Below are 23,536 nucleotides of genomic sequence, written 5' to 3'. Positions count from 1 at the left end.
CATGTCATTTCTAAATTAATTCTTAATATAAAAATTAAAAAATATAGAGTTTAATCAACACACACTGGGAAAAAGGTTGTTTGAACAATTTCAAATAATATCATTTTGGGCGATGTTCAAATACAATGGGTGTGGGCCCATTAACATCTTGGGCCGGACTAATCGGGTCAAACCAAGCCCGTAACGTGGCCGACCGTGACGTCTCAAAGAAAGTCTGATACGGCATGAAAGTTGACTCATTGTCTCATACGGATACGTCACAGCTCAATTCCCGAGTCAAATATAGAAGACGATTGTCTGATTCTAATTCTCACATTCCCCGATTTTAGATTGGTCGCAAAATCAGACGAAGAAGAAAACAACAATGCCTCGGGGAACGCTTGAAGTTCTTCTCGTTGGAGCCAAAGGTCTCGATGGCACAGATTTTCTAAGTAAGCTATTTCGTTTTATTCCTTCAATACTCTCGTCTTCATGTCATTTAACGATCCATTCTTGTTCGACGAAGTCGCCTCGAACCATACATGATTCGCTTTCTAGGTTTTCTTGTATGGAATGGATCGTTTGATCCTGGTAACGATTGGATTTGCATTACTGATCGTTGATTCAGAATTATATATATATATATATATATATATTGGATATTTGGATTTACAAATGATGAGGTGATGGATGTTGAAGGATGGTAAGGTCCGACTATGGCGGAAAATGCTTGTCGATAAGAGCTATTCTGCTTTTCTCTTGCTTGTAGTTTCGTGCAGATATGAGCTACCTTGATAGATTTGAATGATGCTAGCTGCAATAATTACACGGAGAGATAAAGACACATGAGATCGACAAGCCTAATTTACATTTGCACTTGGAATCAGCCAATAACTGGAAAAATGTGTTGCCGGATTCTTGTGAGGAATTTAGGCAGTGTTTGGTTTGTTTGTTTGTTTATTTATTTTCTTAAAATTAGCTTACAAAGGAAGCCATAAGGGTGTTTGTTTTGTGTATTTTGACTTATTAACTTGTAAGTCAAAATAAAAAGCTTAAAAAATAATTCTATTTCTTTAGCTTATAACCCATGCTTATTTTGTTTGTTTGTTTGTTTTTTCTTTTATTTTTTTTACAAAATGTTTTTCTTAGAAATTATATTTTTCATTTTCAGTTATTTTGTATAGTTTTCAGCTTATTTTTTGGTACCAGATTGTCACTAATTATGTGAAGCTTATGAAGGCTCAACTTCTTTGTAGCTGAAAAAATTAGTCAAATCAAATTGCCCCTTAGGTTGTTTAAGTTCTCGCATGTAAAGTATGGATGAAAGGACATGTACCATTGTATAAGTTAAGCCATTTTGATTGATGTGTTAAATTGTATGAGCAGGTAGCGTTGATCCATATGTCATTCTCACTTGTCGGACTCAGGAGCAAAAGAGCAGCATCGTTTCAGGTCCATTGATTTCCTTACCTCCACAAATTGTATTGTTTTGATCATTGATTGTAATTTGTTCATAATTCTGATCTGGTAGCGCACAACTAGTAATATTAGTGGACTGAAGGAACTATCAGGTTCCTCTTATTGAAACGCAACTGAAATTGTGGATGCAGGAGAAGAACCACAATGGAATGAGACTTTCATTTTCACAATCTCTGAGGGAACCACAGAGCTCAATTTGAAGATAATGGATAAAGATACTTTTACTGCAGATGATTTTCTTGGAGAAGTCAAGTGAGTTAACTCCCCTTTAGTTTGCACGTACTAACCAAACATCTTTGGATATTCTCTTGCTGTTATGTCATTGCTGCTTTATCATTGCTTTAGGCAGGGTAAAGGAACATAAGAATACACGTGAATTGGTTGGTATTGATGTTAACATGGGACTATGCACACAAGCAATTTGATATTGATATTTCAGATGTTATCTACTGTGTATTAATGTCGTTGCATCTCTAATGCATGCCTGCAAGGTTGTCTCATGTCATGTTAATATCATCCTTGCAGCATTCCTTTAGAGCCTGTGTTCATGGAAGGAAATTTCCCATCAACAGCGTACAATGTTGTCAAGGACCAAGAATACCGTGGAGAGATTCGAGTTGGCCTCAGTTTCACCCCAGAGGTACCTTTTCTAGTCTATAGTAGCCTAACATTGGGATATAGTCCTACAAATATAGCAGATAGAAGGGATGAAACAGAAAAAATAGTTAAGAATCTAATTGTGAAGCAAAAAATGGCAGAATATGCAGTTCATAATTTCTGCAATCAGTCACTTTCAAAGCATATTTAAAAATATTATATCCGAGCCAAGGAAGCACAAAAAAAAAGGAGAGTAAAAAGAGAAAAACTTGCTCTTTTTCATGTATAACCATCCAGACTTCTCACAGTTGTATGCCTCTGGGGGCTCACATGTCCTTTGCTGCAGGATTACAGCAATGAACGATCGTATGGCCAGGAGGAGGACAGCTACGGTGGCTGGAAAGAATCTTCTTAGAGAGACTGAAGGAGTTTGGTATTTTTATGGCTAAATTATCTTATCCAGAATGATAATAAAAATAAGTCACATAGTGAACTTGAAAGTGTGCCCTTATGGAGCTTGGCATCCTTTGTTTTATTTAACCTCTTTGTTGATTAGATTTGTGTACTGACCAAATTTTTTGGGAGTAAAACTTCTGCTTATCGTTGCTCTTTAAGAGATGAAAGATCCCTTGTCCTGCAAAATTGTTTACCATGTTAACATTGATATTCATGAACTTGTGCTACCTAGTATGTGAAGGTTGTTTATTGGTGTAAATGTTTATTTTCCTTACTGAGAAGCCAGAAGATCATTGACCTTTGAGGTTTATTTTCCTTACTGAGAAGCCGGAAGATCATTGACCCTTGAGGTTGGCGATAAAATAAAAATGATGGACATCAGCTAATACGGTAAATCAAAAGGGAATTCTTGTCCTCTGGTCACGTCAAACAATTCTAAGGAACATAATATACAAATAGCTAGTTGCGTCTTTCACTACCAAATTATGTGAGGAATGGGTTTCTTTTCACTTGCATTTCAGGTGTGCATCTAGTGACTCTTTGGGCCACTCTGCTTTTTTGGTGCAAATGGATTTTTGGGGGGAAGGAATTGAAGAGCAGGAGCTTGCTAAAACATCAAAATTACTCCACAAAACATATTTTAATGCCAGCCATGGATGTTCTTCCAAGGATTTCTATTAAATTGTTACAACATTCTGGTCCAAGTGTTCCATCAGCTTGCAAGTACAGAAAATGAGAGTGGTTTGTTTCTGAGATGCATTTGTCATCCTTCAGTGGCTTCTATTAGAATATAAATAATAAATTTGATTATTTTCTAATAATTAATTATTTATAAGATTGTAAACTTGAATTTTAAATTATGGTTAAAAAAGCAGAAATGCGATGGGGGAGCTGGGCTGCTACCAGATTATTGAGCTTCTTCATATTAGATGGGAAATTGCTGCTCTACACAAGGCTTCTGGTTCCTGGATGCAGGGGAAAAGACCGGCCTTTCTTCTTTGAGCTATCCCACAGGAGAGAGTCGTTTTAGCTTGCACCATGAGGCAGGATTTCAAAGCACTAATTATTGTATACGAGGAAAACTAGTGCTATCTCTCTCACATAGTACTAATAATTCAAAATACTTTTCTATATTAAATTCATGTAGTTTAATTTTCCTGTGAAAGAAATACCCAATAAAAATGCTTATATAATTCAATAAAATATGGAGAGTGTTTTGTTCTTGGGGGCAGGCCTACGCGCACAAATAAACACATATCCTGTCTGGCTGGTAACGTCCTCTGATTTCTTTGCGTCAAGAGAACTTTAACACTTCTTTTACGAATCGTAGAGCTTTCTATGGGTAAAAGGAAATATGAGATGGGAGTTATCTTTCCTTTTTTCATAAAAAAACAAATTTTCTTTTGTTTAACGAAAAATATAAACGGAGTTCATGAAGAATAAAAGATAAGACAGATAAAATGTAATTCATACTGAGAAAAGAAAGGAGAAAAACAACTGAGATTTGTTTTATTAAAAAGCAAAGTTAAAAGTCAAAACAGTAAACTTAAAAAGAAGACCTAAAAAAAGGAAAACCAACACCGGTTCACCAATAAATAAAAAAGAGATAATTTAGTAACTTGGATTGAACTAAAAATATAATAAATTTACGATTTAATATCACCTAAAAAACTAGTAAGTAGAAACACAAATTTTGTTTCGACTAAAAGACAAAAAAACTTTAATTTCATTTAATAAAAATAGGATAAAGTATGTAATTTTAGAATTCTATCATATAAAAAAGATGTTTTGGGAAGGATGTCTGTTATTTTTTTCGTGAAAAGTGGAGAAACAAAAAAACTCAGAAAAAGAGAGCCACAATGTTCATTTTGAGTCGACAACAGGAGGCCCAGAACTCATCATCTCATGGCAAGAATCACCATACCACAATAAATCCATGTTGAGCTCAGGCAACAAAATCAGACAGCAAGTCAACCATGGCGACAATAGTACTAATGGTTTGATCGATCGCCATCTATGGAGTCTAAAAACGAGGAACCAAGTACAAACAGCACATTAAGAGGCTAATTAAAAAAGCTGAAATCCAACATAGCTAAGACCCCGGAAAAGAGAACAGTTATAGAATGACCTTGACCTTTCTTAAAGGGCAGCATACCTAAGTTTTCTTCCCCAGATTCTTCGGCTGCTTTTTCCCAGACTTCTTCTGCGGCTGCTTCCCGGACTTCTTCCGCTGCTGCTTTCCAGACTTCTTCCACTGCTTCTTCCCAATCTTCAGGACACCCTTTAAAGAGGAATTGTTTCCTGGAGATTTGACTTCGGAATCACACTTTGGCCAAGCAGATTGCTCACTGCTTTTGCCTGACTTATCACCAGTTCCAATTTTCATTTTTCCCTTTTCTCTTTGAGACTGAGGAATCACCAGTTCAATTGTACCAATAGGACGAAGGCAATCAAAGTCATGAACTGAAATAAATTCCTCTTCTTTACCTGAGTTGTCCTCTGGCATAATAGAATCTTTTCCACCGGAGCCTGTTTTCTTGCGTAACTCATTTTCACCTGCAGCAGACCGATAACCTCTATTGGAAGGGAACATAGCATCCAAAAGCAAACCTAAAGAAAAAGAAAACTCCATCTACCCATGCATTTTAAGAAGCCAGATTCAGACCCGTAGGAGATCAGTGACTTCATATTTAAGAGATCAACATTGAGAGGAAAAAAATCTTTCTTTGACCACTCACATTTGCAGAAGCAAAATGCAAAAATTCAGTGAGGAGGCATAATGTCTTCCTGGTTGGATTGAATAAACTCTCAGAGATTACTAAAAACACAACTGCTAAACTTCTAAACTCAAATCCAACTTCTAATTCAAGCTTGATTGTAGGGAAATTGGATGAAGAAAAAATGGTTTGAAGTGATTGAAGAAACTTATAACTACAAATAATTAGATAATGAAGAGCACCTGGGAAAGAAATAGCAAAAAGAAAATGCTAAATTGGAGTTTAGCAGGAGGGGAAAGGGATGAGAATGAGGTTTAAAACTTTACTTTGATAAGCAGACATCTTGGAGCACTGGCCTAGCTCAAATCGCTTTCCATCCATGGAGGAAGAAACGAAGTTTATAAGCTCACTTTGATTGACAGAAGTCTCGGAGCAATTGGCCAATCTCAAACCTCTTCCCTTCTAAAGCAGAAGAAACTGAGTTCAAATATTCACTTTCATTAGTAAACATCTTGGAGCACTGGCCTTCCTCAAACCACTTGCCTTCAACAGAAGAAGTGGAGTTCAAAAGGTGACTTCCATTGACATATGTCTTGAAGCACTGCCCTAACTCCGACTGCTCGCCACGTAACGAAGAAGAAATCAGGTCCAAAACTTCACTTGGACTATCAGATGTCTTTCTGCACTTGTTTAGCTCAGACTGCTTGCCACCTAATGAAGGACAAACTAAGTCCCAAAGTTCACTGTGATTCGCAGATGTCTCGGCGCACTGGCCTACCTGAGACTGTTTTTCATCTGTAGAAGGAGAAATTGGGTCCACAACTTCACTCTTGGAGCAGTGGTCTGCCTCAACCTGTTCACTTTCTTGGGGGGAAACTATACGTTTCCTCTTAAGCTCCCTTGTAAAGTCCTACAAGAAAGAGGGCTAATGTAAGAAAAAGGATTGATGTAACAGAAAGAAGCCCATTCAAAAAATAATTTAAATAAAATATTGGCAGATGTTGGCCGCATCAACAACAAGAGAAGAGAAGAGAAAATTGGGGCAAAAACTGATTCTTGCTTCATTAGAAAACCTTAATCAATAAATTAAAAGCTGTTGTCCATGATGGCCTCTAGCATATCAAAACACAGAAAAATTAACTCAGAGGTTACAACCTTAAGTAACCTCGACACAACATAATCGCTTTTTCACTAGAGTAAGCTTCACTCAACACATTAACCCTTGGACTGAACACTAGACTAAGGATAAAAGAAAACAACCTCTTGACCATCCTCCTTGGCATTCCGTAATCAAGAGCCCCTGGAAATTGCATGACCCTTGAGTAAGCAAACCGCACATAGAGCCCCAATAAAACCCAACATCTGTCTTCACTGATCCATCATCCCAGTTAAATTTTTCATTTTGAGATTGCATGAACCACGAGAATAAACTTGCAACAAGCATGATATCGGGCATTGTGGCTATCAAATAGAGTAAACAGCCTATTGAGCTCCTATAAACACCAGCATCTGTCTTCACTACTCCATTATCCTTGCGTTTTAAGGGTACAAATTGCTTTCCAACTCCCTGTTACAAACTTTCTTAGAATTTCCCTTGCATACCTCCCTTAATTGACAGATATACTATTATTGATTTTGAAAAAAAAAAAAAAAAAAGAAAAATTTTATTTATCATTATTTATATTTTTATATTTAAATTATTTATAAAATTTTTAATCTATTAAAAAAAATTATTATTTTATTATAATTAATTAAATAATAAATTAATATGATAATTAAATAATAAAATATGATAATCGACAACTACCTTCAAATTGGTGCAAGTATATCATTCATACTCAACTTGCAGACAAGTTCTTAAAAACCGTCTTGCAGTTTACCAGAACGAAAGGATGCCCAAAAACTACAGTAAACTGGAACCAAATCTGTTAGGCAATAGCAAAACAGCTCGGCTCAGCTCAAGCTCAACCAAGAATGACTCGGTTCGCCTTGGCTCAAAAACAGCTCAAGCGCGGCTCAAAAATAGCTAGGCCTCAGATAAAAAATGGCTCAGCGTCGGCTCAAAAACGACTCAGACTAAACTTGACTTGGCTCACTTGGCTCGGTTTACTCGACTCGGCTCGAACTTCTCTTGAAAGATTTGCAAAAACATAGCATGATTTGCCTTCTCTGGACGGATTTGTCGGACGAATTGCTTCGCCTTCTCGCTCGACAGACGATTTTTCTTCTCTTACCAGATCTGCTGTTCTCCTTTTCTGGATCTCTCTTCGCGCATATCGGGAGCAACCACGATTTTTCTAGTTTCAAGTCGTGCGCCGGATCTGTCGCTAGTCGGTTTGTCCTCCGGATTTCTGGTCGTGCACCTACATAGATCTGACCGGACAAGTCGTTCGCTCGCAGATTTGCCTCCTTCCGCGACCTCTACTAATTTGACAGGTCGTCCACCGCACCTCTACTGATCGACTGCCACACGCCGCTTTGTCTTCTTCGAAGGACGACGCCATCTTCGGTGAGTCTTGGTGATCTGGGTGGTGATGAGAGTAGATCTGAACAAGAGTAACAACTCAGCAATTATGCGATTTTAAGTTTTTGACAAAAATTCTCAAATTATAATTTTAAAATAATTTTATTGGACTATGATATATTTTAAGATTTTTTATTTTTTATATTATTAAATTTAAAGTATTTATAATTTAATAATTAAAAATTTATTTACATAAAATTACTATTTTAATAAAATTTTAATTATATTATTATAATTAATTAAATAATAAAATACAGTAATCACATCCTCTTAAGTTAGTGCAAGAATATTACTCATACTCAATTTGTAGAACAAATTTTAAAAAATCATTCTGCAATTTACTAGAATCAAAGGATGCTCAAAAAATATTGCAAACTGAAACTAAATCTATTAGACAGCAGCAAAACAACTTGTCTCAAAATGACTCGGCGTAGCTCAAAATAGCTCAAACTCGACTAAAAACAACTTGGCTCGCCTTGGCTCAAAATGGCTCAAGCACGGATAAAAAACGGCTCAGCCTCATTTAAAAAACAACTTAGTCTCGGCTCAAAAATGACTTAAACTAGACTTGAGTCGGCTCACTTGGCTCAGCTTACTCGACTTGGCTCACTTCGCTCGACTTACTCGACTTAGCTCGAACATCTCTAGACAGATCTAGAAAAATATAGCAGGATTTGCCTTCTCTGAACGAATCTGCCACAGAACTGCTCCGCCTTCTTGCTTGGTAGACCGTTTGTCTTCTCTTACCAAATCTAATGTTCTCCTTTTTTGGATTTCTCTTCACGCATATCGGGAGCAACCACGACTTTTTTGGTTGCAAGTCATATGCCAAATTTGTTGGCGGTAAGTTCATCCTCCGAGTTTCTGGTTGTGCACCTACATAGATCTAACTGGACAAGCCGTTCGCACTTAGATTTGCCTCCTTTCGCGGCCTCTATTGATCTGACAGATCATATGCCGCACCTCTTGTAATGACCCTGGAAATCCAAAAGAAAATATATAATAACTTAAGTGTGAAAGCGAAATAAAATGTTAAAGTTTACATTCCTTACACAATAACTTAAAAGTACTGAACAGTATTACGGAATTAATTATTTAAAAGAAACACGAGAAATAAGGAAACAAATAGAAAATAGAAAATATTTAGCATCTACTCGCAATTTTCTTCCGGATCAGACTCTGGAACATGATCCTCTTGATATGAAATGGTTAAGTAAAAGATGAGTTACACTAACTTAATAAGAATATCACACTATATCACCAGCACAGAAGCAAAGGTTTGTATAAAATCGAAAACCACTAATGGAGCATTAAATTTAGTAAATTCATTTATCAATCATAAAATCATTTCTCGTTCACTTACCATAGTGGAATTTATGAAAACAACCTATAAAAACAACAATACTATACAGATCATAATTTTATGAACAATTAGCAACATAAAAATATTATAAATCCATATCCATTAACAATAAACCAAACCATAACTGTTTCTCTTTTCACCAGCCTACTAGTATTTCTGGGGGTTCATAGGGATGTCCCCGCTACATGTGAACCCTTTCTTTAACAATCTCAATTACATGGCCGTCCCCATACCCCTTCCGGTATGAGTGCTAAATTATTAAACCTCAATACCTCGTCCGGTATGAGGGTGAAGCAGGCCGTCCCCATACCCCGTCCGGTATGGGCGCCAAATTATTAGGTCTTCATACCTCGTCCGGTAGGGTTCCTTATGTACCCGGTTCGTCCACCATCTCTCAGAATATCCAGTAAGCATGCCATTTCATCTGTTTATTTAATCATTTCAGATCAAGAGGACCAGGTTCCAAAATCCGATCTGCAAGAAGATTGCAAGTAAATGCTAGATATTTTATATTTTTCATTTGTTTCCTTATTTCTCATGTTTCTTTTAAAGAATTAATTCCGTAATGCTGTTAAGTACTTTTAAGTTATTGTGTAAGGAATGTAAACCTTAACTTTTTATTTCGCTTCCGCACTTAAGTTATTATACATTTTTTTTTGAATTTTCGGGGTCGTTACAGTTGGTATCAGAGCCAAGTTCCTTGTACCCTTTCCTTACACAATAATCCTTAGGGAAACACCAAAATAATTAATTATCACTCAATCATTTCTTGTGAAATGCAGGTATATAGAGATGAGGAGAAGAAGATCCCCACTAAACCTAGCAGCCCGAGATGGTTCGTTTAGGGAAGATGTTGACAAGATATTTGAGATGATAGAGAGACTCATTGCTGCCTAGTAGGACCGAGAGGAGAGGAGGGAGCTACCTAATCCTCCCCCACTGCTACAAGTTGAGCCAGCCCTGCAGCGAGAGGATCCCGAGCCACCCCAGTACGACCCTGCTCCTCCACAGTACCACCCAGCACCACCACAGTATGATTCGGTGCCCCAGCCACAGTACCATCTGGCATCGCCACAGTATAATCTGGTGCCCCCACCGTATCAGCAAGTACCACCGCAGGGCCCCCAGTTTATCCTCAGCATGGCCCAATTCCTCTTCCACGGGACCTAGTTCCTCCCATGATTGACCTAAGCTACATAGATAGGTACAAGAGACTAAACCCATCTACTTTTGTAGGAGTATCCTCATTTGAAGACACTGAGTACTGGTTAATAGAGACAGAGAAGGCCTTTAAGACCCTAGGAGTGACTTCCGAACAGAAAGTCACCCTTGCTACCTACATGCTAGTGGGAGAAGCAAATCGCTGGTGGGAACTCAAACAGACCACCCTGCCTGTTCCAGTTACTTAGGAACAGTTCCTAATAGCCTTTCATGCAGAGTACCTTCCAGAGCATCTTCGACATTTGAAGGAGATAGAGTTTGTACAGTTGGTCCAGGGAAACATGACTGTGTCAGAATATGCCCGCAAGTTTCTAGAGTTGGGCCGATACTCCCCTGAGATATTGTTGGATGAAGGCAGGAAGGTTGGGAGGTTCGAGTGGGGTCTCCGCCCAGAGATCAGACAACATTTGTTTGTGCTGGAGTTCAGGACTTATTCGTCCGTTCTGGCTAAGGTACAGCTAGTGGAAAGGAGCTTTCGCACCCTCTCTCAAGCAACAGGGAATCTCAGACCCTTAGTTCCACCCCGCATACTAGCACCTACTGTGCCTGTTCAACAGAACAAGAGGCTCAGGCCAATGATCCAGGTTCCCCCTCAGGCTCCAATGGCAGGACACGGTAAGATCTGTCAGCATTGTGGCAGAAATTATAGGGACCGATCCTACTATCGCCTCAACAACACCTGTCTCATATGTGGTAGTGCCCAACATTATGCGAGGGAGTGCCCAAGGAACCAGAATCAGGAGAGATCTCCTATCTAGGGCAGAGCTTACAATCTCACCTAGCAGGATGCAGAAGCCAACTTGGACGTGGTACAGGGTATGTACACTATCTGTAACTATATTGCTCATGTTTTGATTGATACCGATGCATCGCATTCATTTGTTTCACTTGTTTTTGTATCAAAATTTAATGTATTACCTGATAAACTTGATTGTATGTTGTTTGTATCTACTGCTGGGAGTATGACACTATTGGGAGAAGTTGTCTACAAGGCTTGTGTGATAGATATATCAGATAAAAAATTAAGTGTGGACTTGATATAATTAGACACGGTGGATTTTGATATAATTTTAGGAATGAATTGGCTAACAATGTATCACACCATCGTAGATTGTTTTAGCAAGAAAGTTGTATTCAATCCTCCTAATGAGGAGCCATTTACAAATTAATAAAATCATTTAGTATTTATTCATTCATGGCAAATTTTCTTATTCGTCAAGTACTTTAACCCTACTGTTTTCTCTAATTCGGCAAACCCAAAAAAGATATTTATATTCAAAAGATTCTAGTAGTCCGAAACTTTCTATATGTGTTTCCGGATGAACTACCCGAACTGCCAGTGGATAGGGAAGTCGAATTCACCATAGACCTCCAGCCAGGCACCCAGCCTATTTCGATTCCTCCTTACCGCATGAGCCGTGTTGAAATGGAGGAACTGAGAAAATAGATCACTGAATTGCAGGACAGTGGTTTTATTCGACATAGTGTGTCCCCTTGGGATGCCGAAATCATCTTTGCCAGAAAGGGAGATGGGACGTTGAAGTTATGTATTGATTACAGAGGGTTGAACAGAGTCACAATCAAAAACAAGTATTCTCTTCCCAGGATTGATGACCTCTTCGATTAGTTGCAGGGTTCCCAGGTCTTCTCCAAAATATACCTGCGTTTAGGTTACCATCAGGTGAAAATCAGAACAGAAGACATCCCCAAGATAGCCTTTCGAACCATGTACGAACACTATGAGTTCCTGGTCGTGCCATTTGGACAAACGAACGTCCCAACCATCTTTATAGACTTGATGAACAGGATTTTTAGACAATTCTTGGATTAGTTTGTTATTATGTTCATCGATGACATCCTGGTTTATTCAAAAAGCAGAGAGGAACATGCTCACAATCTAACTCAGGTTTTGTAGGTTCTCAGAAAAAAGAAACTGTATGCAAAGTTGAGTAAGTGTGAATTTTAACTTGAGCAGACCACCTTTCTGGGACACATCATATTAAAGGATGGAGTGTCAGTGAACTCTGAAACGGTTGAAGCAGTGCTTGGCTGGGAAAAATTGACATCAGTTAAGGAGATCCGTAGCTTTCTAGGGATGGCGGGTTATTACCGCAGGTTTGTGGAAGGGTTTTCCAGTTTAACTGCTCCCCTAGCTCGGCTCACAAAGAAGAATATCAAGTTTGAGTGGAATGAAAACTGTGAAAGAAGTTTTTCAGAGCTAAAAAAGCGGCTGACTACTGCACCTGTGTGAGCCTTGTCGAGTGGATCAGAGGATATACAGTTTATAGTGATGCTTCCTATCTAGGTCTGAGTTGTGTTTTAATGCAGCATGAGAAAATCATAGCCTATGGGTCCAGACAGTTGAAGAGTCACGAGAAAAATTATCCCATTCATGATTTAGAGCTTGTCGCAATCATGCACGTCTTGAAGACTTGGCGCCATTATTTGTATAGAGAGACCTTTCAGATTTACACCGATCACAAGAGTTTGAAACATATATTCACTCAAAATGATCTCAACATGCGTGATAAGGTGGATATAACTTCTTAAGGACTATGATTGCGATATCTTGTATCACCCGGGTAAGGGCAATGTGGTAGCAGATATACTCAGTAGAAAAAGTACAGGGACATTAGCCCATTTGATGGTTTCAAAATGCAGGCAGATTGGGGCCACACAACAGGTACGGCTTCAGGACTTGAGGAGAGTCACATGTTTGGGTTACCTGACTGTTCAGCATGAGTTAATCCAGAGAATAAGGAAAGCTTAGTCCGCTGATTTTACCTTAGTAGCCCTCAAGAGAGATACAAAACAAGGAGTTAGCTCTGAATTTTGAATCTCCGCCGATAGGTTGCTCAGATTCCAGTACAAGGTGTGTGTTCCAGGTGACAATGAATTAAAGATGAACATTATGACAGAGGCACATAGCTCAAAGTTTGCCATGTATCACGGAAGTACTAAAATGTATCAAAATATGTGACCACGATTTTAGTGGAATGGAATGAAAAGAGATTTAGCTGACTTCATTTATAAGTGTTTGGTATATCAGCAGGTCAAGGCAGAGCATCAACGCCCAAGCGGGCTACTTCAGCCATTACCGATCCCGGAATGGAAGTAGGAACATATCGCCATGAATTTCGTAACAAGATTACCTAAGGCACGCTCAGGACATAATGCTATCTGGGTAATTATTGACCAACTTACTAAGTCTTTCCACTTCTTGACCATCAGGATGACCGATTCCTTGAACAAGTTAGCAAGAATGTATATCCAGAAAATAGTCAGATTGCATGGAGTACCAGTGACAGTAGTGTCTGACAAGGACTCCAAGTTTACTTTTCAGTTTTGGAATAGTTTTAAGCAAGTGATGGGAACGAAACTGTCCCTTAGTACTGTATTTCACCTTCAGACTGATGGACAGTCAAAAAGAACAATTCATACACTTGAGGATATGCTTCGAGCTTGTGTCTTTGACTCCAGGGGCTATTGGGATGACCATCTACCCCTAATAGAGTTCAACTACAACAACAGCTACCAAACGAGTATTGGCATGGCTCCGTATGAGCCGTTATATGGGCGCCCATGCAGATCACCGATTTGTTGGAAATAAGTAGGCGATAGAAAACTATTTGGCTCAGATCTGATAGAGGAGACTACATCTAAAATAGTTAAGATCAGGAAGAATATTCAGACGGCTCAGAGTGGGAAGAAGAGTTATGCGGACACACGGAGGAGAGATTTGAAATTTGAGAAAGGCGATCGGGTATTCCTTAAGGTCACTCATTTCAAGGGGATCAGTAAGTTCGGCAGGAGGGAGAAACTGAACTCCCGATTTATTGGACCATTTGAAGTGTTAGACAGAATTGGTACCTCCGCCTACAAACTTGCATTGCCTCTAGAACTTTCCAAGGTCCACAGTGTATTTCATGTGTCCATGCTACGCAAGTACAACCCGAACCCCCTCTCATGTCTCGGCCTACGAGCCTTTTCCACTCCAAAAGGATCTATCATATGAGGAAGTCCCGGTCGGCATTGTGAATCGAATTACTCCGCAACTGAAAAATTTCCTTTGTAAAAGTCATATGGCAGAATCACACACTGAGAGAGGCTACATAGGAGCTAGAATCAGACTTCAGAGTCTATTATCCCCAACTGTTTGATTAAGAGGGAGAGAGATAAGTTTGAGGGACCAAATTTCTTTAAAGGGGAGAGAGTTATAAGACCAAAATTTATTTCAATATAATTTGAATTAAATTGTAGATATAATTTTTGTAGTTCTTTTTTTTAATTTTAATTTAATGAAAAAATGGAGTAAAATTGATGGAGAATTAAATTGAAAATAATTTTAGAAAAAAAAGGTAAAAATTTGGGTTTTGGGAATATTTTTAAAAGAAAAATCGGAAAACAGGATCCAAAACACAATTTTGGAAAGTTTCTCCACGTCAGACGCCGGGTCAGCAGCATTGACCAACCAGGACGCGCCAAGTGGCAGAGATGCTAACGTAGGAGGCCACACCGGGGGCCACATGGGCGATCCGCGTGCCTGCGATCGAACGACTGAGGTCTGTTCCCGCGCGCACGGATGGCCTGGATGCGTTCCCTCCCAAACGCGATCGGACGACGCAGATTAGATTGCGATGAACGGTCCAGATTTACTCTATATTTAATCGCAATCGGATGATCCAGATCAAATGCGATGGACGGTCCAGATCAAAAGTCGATGGATATAAATAACCTCCATCCGCACCAAACCTTAACCCTAGCCGCTAGAACCCCTCGCTAGAGAAGACAGCCCAGCCATTAAGGAGCCGACTGCCGCCTCCGTCGCCACACTAGAACCCTTTCCGACTGCTAAAAAAGGTAAAAACTTTTTTTTTGTACGAAATTTAATTTTAAGCTCACCTATGGCCAAATCGGAGTGAAAAAATTGGCTAATTAGCCGGAAAACACCGGTGAAGCGCAACGGCGCCGCTGCAGAAAATTTCATAAAACAGCTCCGATGAGGCCCTTCCCGATTCCTATTCGGTGTAATTTTTTCATCGTTGTGATCATGTTCTTTTCTTTACAGGTTGACTGGAGCAAAACACCCAACCGCAACATGAGCCGAAGGAGCCGCTGCACTGGAGCAGCCCGCAACCGGTGAGTTTCAGATTTTTGTATTTTTTTGGCCAATCGAATCCCCTAAGTGTGTTTTCTCGTAGGGATTGATGCAAAATCGACTGAATTCAACCGAAAACAGCTAACTCGAGGTGGACCACCGCTGTGCCGGATTTTCAAAATTGGCCTAATGGGCCATGAGACTAATTTTGGGTTTATTTGGAACATTTGTAGGTATTATAAGCGCGTTTCAGTTCCCGGAGAAAAATTCAGGAAACCCAGGGACCGCCCGTAGGCGCAGTGAACTGTTTAACTTTTCGGCATCAAATCGAGTAAGGATCTCTCACTCTATTCCCTATCATAAAATTGAAGTCTAAATAAATAATAATGTGATATTTTGTGCGATTTTAGTAAATATGCATAATTAATTACGGATTGCAAATGGAGCCCAAACCAGAAATTGTTCTTTATTAATCTCTGTTGATGTATTTTACAGTTTAAAAATATGATAGTGTCTTATCGATTTATTTTATGATTTGAATGCATGAATTGGTGTCTTATGTGACTACTGTTTGATTTGAGATTTGAGACATGATTGCATTACCTGATGCATATTTATTTGCTTATGTAATTATATTTGATTTGGAAATGGAGATTAAAGAAAAACGGGAAAGTGGTGTGATTAAATAAACAGATAGAACGGTAGCCTTACCAGATATCCTGGGAGATGGTGAACGGACCGAGTACATAAGAAATCCTACCGTGAACGTTATCTCATACCGGACGGGGTATGAAGACTGAATAATTTGGCACTCATACCGGATGGGGTATGGGGATGACCCGCTTCACCCTCATACCGGACGGAGTATTGAGGTTTAATGTATGGTATTATTGTTTTTATAGGTTGTTTTCATAAATTTCACTATGGTAAGTGAATGGTAAATGATTTTATTTTTAATAAATGTATTGGTTTAAATTTAATACTCTATTAGTAGTTTTTTTATACCAACTTTTATTTCTGTGTTGGTGATATAGTGTGATATTTTTACTGAACTAGTGTAACTCATCTTTTATTTAACCATTTCAGATCAAAAGAACCAGGTTTCAGAGCCCGATCCGCAAGAAGATCGTAAGTAAATGCTAGATATTTTTTATTTTCCATTTGTTTCCTTATTTCTCGTGTTTCTTTCAAAAAATTAATTCCGTAATACTATTCAGTACTTTTAAGTTATTGTATAAGGAATGTAAATCTTAACTTTTTATTTTGTTTCCGCACTTAAGTTATTATATATTTTCTTTTGGATTTCCGGGGTCGTTACATCTCTATTGATCGAATGCCACGCACCACTTTGTCTTCTTCACCGGAGATGCTACCTCCGATGAGTCTCGATGGTCTGGGGTAGTGATGAGAGTAGATATGAATAATTGAATACCAACTCAAGCTATTGTGCTATTTTAGGGTTTGAAGAAAATCCTAAAATTAAAATATTAAAATAATTTTATTTATCTTTGATATAATGTTGATTTTGAAGAAAAAATAATAATTTTATTTCTCACCCTTTATATTATTATACTTAGCGTATTTATAAAATTCATAATTTACTAATAAAAAAATTACTATTCTACTAAAATTATAATTACATGAGAACACTATTATACTAGAATTCTAATTATATCACCGTAATTAATTAAATAATAAACTCATAAAATAATAAAATATGATAGTCAACAAATAGGACATCTCTCCCAAATTTATTAGTTCAAAAATCTTCTATATGTTTGCTTGAATTATCCATCAAACCTTGTTGTTTCAAGTCACGAGGAGATCACCAACATAAAGTGATATGATCAAGACATGTTTGTTTACTTGTTGGACATATAAAGTAGCTTAAAAATTGGTGTCTGTTGCACCCCATTGAGACAAAGGATCATCAATCCTACTGTACACCAGGCTTTTGAATTCGCTCAACTTATACATGATCTTTTTCAACAAACATAGTGTCTTTACATTCTTCAACTTTAAATCCAGATGATTGCTCAACAAAAATCTCCTTCAACTGGTCATTCAGAAAATAAACTTCATATTGAGATGGTAGATTTCCTAGCCCTTTTGTGTTGCCAACCTAATGATAAGTGTAACTGTGTCATAACTTGCCACTAATGCAAAATTATTGGTAAATTCTATTCAAATTGTTGAGAGTACCCCTTCACAACAAGCTTTACTTTTGATTTGTTAATATAACAATCGGGATTTTGCTTGGTCTTAAACACCCGCTTCAACCCAATTACTTTCTTATTAGTATACAAAGCAGTTAGTATCCAAGTCTTCTTCTTATCTTTAGTCCTCCATAACAGCTTCTCATGCAGGCAACTTAGATGTTTCTTCAAGCTTGACTGGTTTCATTAAAGCAACATTACATCTTACCTTACAAAGACCTCATTCCTCTCATAACAAAATCATGGTCAGATTCATTATCAGAACCTGAACTCTCTTCCTCAATAATGCACTTGACTTTTCTTCATTATCCCTTAACATAGGTTGATCACTTGAGACCTCAACCTCAGTTTTGTCTCAATTCCAGCCTCTGCTCCTTCGTATACCATCACATTTCTTGCCACCGTCGCTTTCTTGGATTGGAGGTCTTAAACCCTAGAGCCTCTGGCAGTGTCCTTATTTCCCAGCAAATGCCAATTCGTGTTTCTTTGCTAGTAACTTATTCCACTAGGTATCTGGAACATGCACATGACAGATACTCCCGAAAACTTTTAAGTGTTCTGCGGTTGGTTTTGTCCCATGCCAAGTTTCATAAAGAGTTTTATCTTTTAGGACTTCTGGAGGCAATCAATTCAACAGGTACACCGCCACATTTTTGGTAGCTTCTTATTAAATATGAGATATCTTGTTATTTCCATGATGGTTCTATTCTTCTTTTCACTTAACACATTTTGCTGAGAGTTGTAAGAATAATGACTCAGTTTCGAATTCCAGCACCCTCACAGAATCTATTGAATCTGTAATTTGCATACTTGGTGCCGTCACCGGACCTCAATGTTTTTATCTTCTCATCACACTGATTTCCACCAACATCTTAAAGCTTCTAACACTTCAAATGCTTTTGCCTTTTGCTTTCAAAGATGCAGAAAAAAGAATCTAGTGAAGTCATTTATAAATGTGAAAAAGAATTTGTTTCCCCTCAAGGAACTAATACTAACGGGGTTACATAGATCAGTATGGATGAGCCGCAATTTTTTGTTGCTCTCCATGCTTGATTCTTTAGGAAAACTTGTTTGTTTTGCTTCCCAAGCTTACAAACCTCACAAACCCTAGATAACTCCTTAAGATGGCCATATTTTCTACCAATTTTTTCCTATATTGGTCCTCTAGAGACTATATATTGCAATGTCCGTGTCTGAAAGGAAAGGACCTCGAATTTCATTGCCATTTCCTCCTCATATTATTTGAGTCGCGGCTGCACTGGGTTGAGTTGGCTCGTAAAGGAGGATTCTCTCCAACTTCCACAGCTTTCCATAGGTTCATTCCCTTTAGAAGAACCTTTATTGTATCAGCTCAAACCTGATAGTTTTCCCCATTTAAAACAGATGGAGAACATTTCCTGAAGTGCCTGATGCCATTTGAAGCAATCTGTTGATGTTTGGTGAATTAGTGCAGCAAAAACTCTCTCTCTCTTGGTCCGCTAAGATATAGAAGCTCTAATAACATTGTTTGGTCATATAAACAAGAAGAGAAAAAGAGAAAATTGAGATAAAAACTGATTCTTACTTCATTAGAAAACCTTAAATAACAAGTTACAATGTTGCCATCCATGACAGCTTCTAACATACCAAAAACAGAAAAGATATTTTGGTTACTACTTTATAGTAACCTTGACATAAAGTAAACATTCCTCAAATGGCTTGTTCACTAGAGCAAGCTTCACACAACATATCTGTTGGGATTTTTTCAAGTAAAGAAAACTTAAATTTCCATTAACTTCACTAATTCAAAAGTTAACAACTTTAAATGCCTTTAAATAGATTTACATATAATCTTAAAAATAATATATCGCAATCTAAACGATAATCATAAATCAAATCTTCTAAAAGATAAACTCTCACTAATTACATGATATTTAAAAAATAAATATAAACTAAATCTAATTAAAAGACAAAACCTATTTGAATTCAATTAATAAATAAAATAAATTATAATTCTTACATTAATTTTCAACACTTTCTCTTAATGTAGAAATTATAAGCACCAAATTTATCTTGTTGGAACACTTTTTTTCAATATGCCTTATTTCATATTTTCAAGTAGTTCTCTTCAATTGTTGATATACTTCTCATAAATCTCCGATTATTGATGCATTTTTATCAATATTCAATTATTTGATGCACTTATCATCAAAATCCCTTAGAGCACTTTTCTCCAATTTGCTTGCTCATTATTCAACTTGAAATTTTTTTTTTTGTATATGCTATATCTCACAAATCAAAAGATTGTATGTATGTTTGTATTTTTCATAGCTTATAATTAATAATTTTCTCCCGTAAAAATGAGAGATGAAATCAAAGAAAAAGTGTTTAAAACTATATTTGATGTATGGAATTCACTTGTTTCTTTTTTTTTTCTCTCTATATATATTTTTTTTACAGACCCATAAGCAAAAAAGACTATACCACTTATTAGGGGTTTTTTTTTAGGTGAAGAAAACTTAAATTTCCATTAATTTCATTAACTCAAAAGTTAACAACTTAAAATTTTAAATATGTTTACATTTAATTCTAAAAATAATCTATCTCAATAGAAAAGATAAATATAAATCAAATCTCCTAAAGAGAAACTGTAGCGCTCGGAAAGGGGCCGAAAAAAAAAAAGCCGTGTCGGCAGGCCCGGTCAGCAGTCCCGGCCAACCGGGACCTGCCACGTGGCAAGACCACGTCGTTCCGAAACGGGCCACATTGGCGATCTGCGTAGGCACGATCGGACAGCCCAGATCAAGCGTGCGATCGGACGGCCCAGATTTAATAAAAAACGGACGGCCCAGATTAAAACAAAATGGACGGCTGAGATCAAAAGGGCAAAGGGTTATAAATAGAACCCCCACACCAGACCACAAACCCTAGCCGCCTGCCGCTCGCCGGAGAAGACGAACCAGAAGCCGGCCGCCGCCACCTGCCGCCGCACCGGAGGGATTTCCGACCGCTGATCGAGGTAAATTTCATACTCCCGACTCGTTTTTCCACGCTGATTTCTCCAGTGGCCAAATCGGAGCCAAAATCCCGGCCAAACGGCCGAAAAACACGGCCGAAAGTCAGCGGCGCCGCCGCGCCCCTTCTCGGTTTTTGCCTCCGATGAGGCCCTTCCCGGCCTCCGTTTAATGCAATTTTTATATCACCGTGATCACCATTCTTTTCTCTACAGGTTGATCGGAGCCGAATCACCAAAACACGAACTTCACCGGAGAGCCGCCGCACCCAAGAGCACCGCCGCCAGTAAGCTTCGGTTTTCCGTAAATTTTCGGCCCCCCGAGGGCCGTAGGGTTGTTTTATCGTAGGAACCAATGCGAGTGTGGCCGAATTCGACCGGAAACGGCCAGAAATGGCCAACCCGAGGCAAACCGCCGCCGCAAGCGGCGGCGCTGTTGCCGGAGCACGGCGGAGCCGCCGTGCCGGAGTTGCGATTTGGGCCGAAAGGGGCCCTGGACCTAATTTGGGATTTTTTTTGGAACACGTGCAAGTACCAGTGGTGTGTTTCAGTTCCTTGGGAAAAATTCAGGGAAAATTAAGGACAGCCTGTAGGCGCACTGTGAAGCCGTGTTCGGACCCCGAAACGAGTAAGGACCCCTCACCCTATCTCCTATCACGGTATTAAAGTTCAATAAATGATAAAACGGTATTTTATGAATCAACGAATGTGTGAAAATTGCTTAAGGTCGCTAATGGAGCCCGAGTCTAGTGTGTTTGTCGGTTAACTGTTATTTGGCCTGTTTTACAATTTTAAATGCAGTATGAGGTTTGATGTTTTCATTTTATAGTTTCGTGTGCATATTTTACTGTTTTATTGATTATTGGTTGAATGACTGAAATACCGATACTGTATGTTGTCTGTTTGGCATGAATTACTGTTTTGCTTATCTAAATGCGAATTGATGATGCTGATTGAGGGAAAGAAGAATGGAAGATTGTATAAATTGATAATTGTGTAATGGGGTCAGCCTGACTAGATATCCTGGGAGATGGTGGACGGACCGGGTCCGTAGGGGACCCTACCGGGATTGTGGTCTCTCATACCGGACGGGGTATGGAGATCTTATGTGTTTTGGCGCCCATACCGGACGGGGTATGGGGACGGCCCGTTTCACCCTCATACCGGACGGGGTATTGAGGTTTACAGTTTTGGCGCCCATACCGGACGGGGTATGGGGACGGCCCTGGAATCTGATTACAAGTATTAAGGGTAACGGGTAGCGGGACCCCTATGGATCCCCATGGATACTAGTAGGCTGGTGAATGAGGAAAAGTAATTGTGAAATGATTGAATTGCAAATGCGTGATAAATATTATGTTACACAGTTTATATGATTTCATGATGATGATAATGTTATTGCTTTCGTATATTGTTTTATGAATTTCACCGAGATAAGTGAATGGTAAAAGGTTTTATTACTGATAAATGAGTTTATTGTAAATTATGCTCCATTGGTCATTTTGTGTTTTCTACCCACCTTTATCTCCGTGACGGTGAGATATCGTGATGTCCTTACTGGGCTAGTGTAGCTCATTCCTTATTTAATCATTTCAGATCAGGAAGACATTGTTCCCGAGCCCGTTCCGCAAGAAGACGACGAAGGGGACGCCTAAAGACTCCAAAGTCATATTTATAGTTTACTTTCGAATTTCTCTTTTAGTTAGTTTGATTTTTTATATTTTGAGCACGTTTTTCTGGTTTCAGTGTAAGGGATGTTAATCGAATTTTGACTTCGCTTCCGCATTGACATTTTTAATATACATTTCATTTAAAATTTCTGGGGCCGTTACAGAAACTCCTACTAATTACATGATATTTAAAAAATAAATATGAACTAAATCTAATTAAAAGATAACCTTTATTTGAATTTAAATTAATAAATAAAATAAATTATAATTTTTACATTAATTTAACAATATTAATCTTTGGATTAAATACTAGACTAAGAATAAAAGATTAGAAGTTAGATTGACAGCAAAATTGTCAAACCCTTTCATAGCAGACCCTAGAATGAAAGTCTGAAGATTATGAAAATATAATCCAGTTGTCTTCATGAAAAGAAGAGCTTGAATTGTTTCTTGAAAATCAGGAAGGCAGACCAAACCAGCCATATAAAGATCAACTGCCTTGCTCTTAATCTCTACAAAGACAAGACTTCACCCATGAAGAATTGATTTGCTTTCCTCCAAATAGTTCAAGAAGATTACAATCTATTCTTTACCAGTTGGTTGAAAGCCCAAGGACTATGAAGAACCAAGCAAGATACCTTTCAAGGTCAATTATTAATTCACTACGCAGATCAACATTTAGGACAGGCTAGGATAAGAATTTGTAAATTGTGAAAGGAACTTCTCAAGTGAGGACATCTCTAAAATCTCCCTAGCAAGGTCAAGATAGACACCAGATATGATCTACACCTAACCATTTCTAAGAAAATCACAAGATCCATTTGACCAAAAAAACGCAGAATAATTTGTCATACTTGAAGCAATGCTTGTGACTATCAACTTCAGGAGTCCTAAATACAACTAGCACAAGAAAAAACAAATTTAAGAGGGTTAAGATTTTCTTTTTTTCCCCTAGCATATTTGTTATCCTTCACTTCCAAGGGCGATACACAGGATGTGCGCTCGGAGTCACCAGTTGTGAAGCACAGAAACTACTACAGTGTAATGACTTGAAGGGGAAACTGATGTTGATTACCCTGGGAGTTATGATTTAAAAAAAAAATCCTTCAATCGAATTACTCATGATGACAAACAATGCCCTACCCCCCAAAAACAATCTCCTTGAGAATCCATGTAAATAATGCAAAAAACAAGTAAAAGAAATTAAGGAAACAAAAATCAAAA

General features: G+C 38.2%; 2 protein-coding genes across 3 annotated transcripts; one reads left to right on the top strand and one right to left on the bottom strand.

Moving 5' to 3' along the window:
* Positions 1-249: 249 nt before the first annotated feature.
* On the top strand, positions 250-2,697 carry LOC110819471 (Calcium-dependent lipid-binding (CaLB domain) family protein). Its single transcript, XM_022048680.2, has 5 exons — positions 250-431; positions 1,366-1,431; positions 1,590-1,710; positions 1,984-2,098; positions 2,402-2,697. Exons 1-5 carry the CDS (start codon positions 365-367, stop codon positions 2,468-2,470), a joined length of 438 nt encoding a protein of 145 aa, XP_021904372.1. The 5' UTR covers positions 250-364; the 3' UTR covers positions 2,471-2,697.
* A 1,654-nt stretch (positions 2,698-4,351) lies between these two features.
* Positions 4,352-7,812, bottom strand: LOC110819410 (uncharacterized). Of its 2 annotated transcripts, XM_022048581.2 has the most exons (4): positions 7,036-7,812; positions 6,489-6,795; positions 5,555-6,138; positions 4,352-5,067 (listed from the first exon to the last, which is right to left on the bottom strand). In XM_022048581.2, exons 3-4 carry the CDS (start codon positions 5,607-5,609, stop codon positions 4,667-4,669), a joined length of 456 nt encoding a protein of 151 aa, XP_021904273.2. In that variant the 5' UTR covers positions 5,610-6,138; positions 6,489-6,795; positions 7,036-7,812; the 3' UTR covers positions 4,352-4,666. The 2 variants fall into 2 exon arrangements, with proteins under 2 accessions (XP_021904273.2, XP_021904274.2); XM_022048582.2 differs by lacking the exon at positions 6,489-6,795.
* Positions 7,813-23,536: the final 15,724 nt, after the last annotated feature.

Source organism: Carica papaya, chromosome 5 (assembly GCF_054855325.1).
Source record: "Carica papaya isolate Zhongbai chromosome 5, ASM5485532v1, whole genome shotgun sequence".
In the NCBI taxonomy this organism is placed as follows: Eukaryota; Viridiplantae; Streptophyta; class Magnoliopsida; order Brassicales; family Caricaceae; genus Carica; species Carica papaya.
This window is presented reverse-complemented; position numbering and strand designations above follow the sequence as displayed.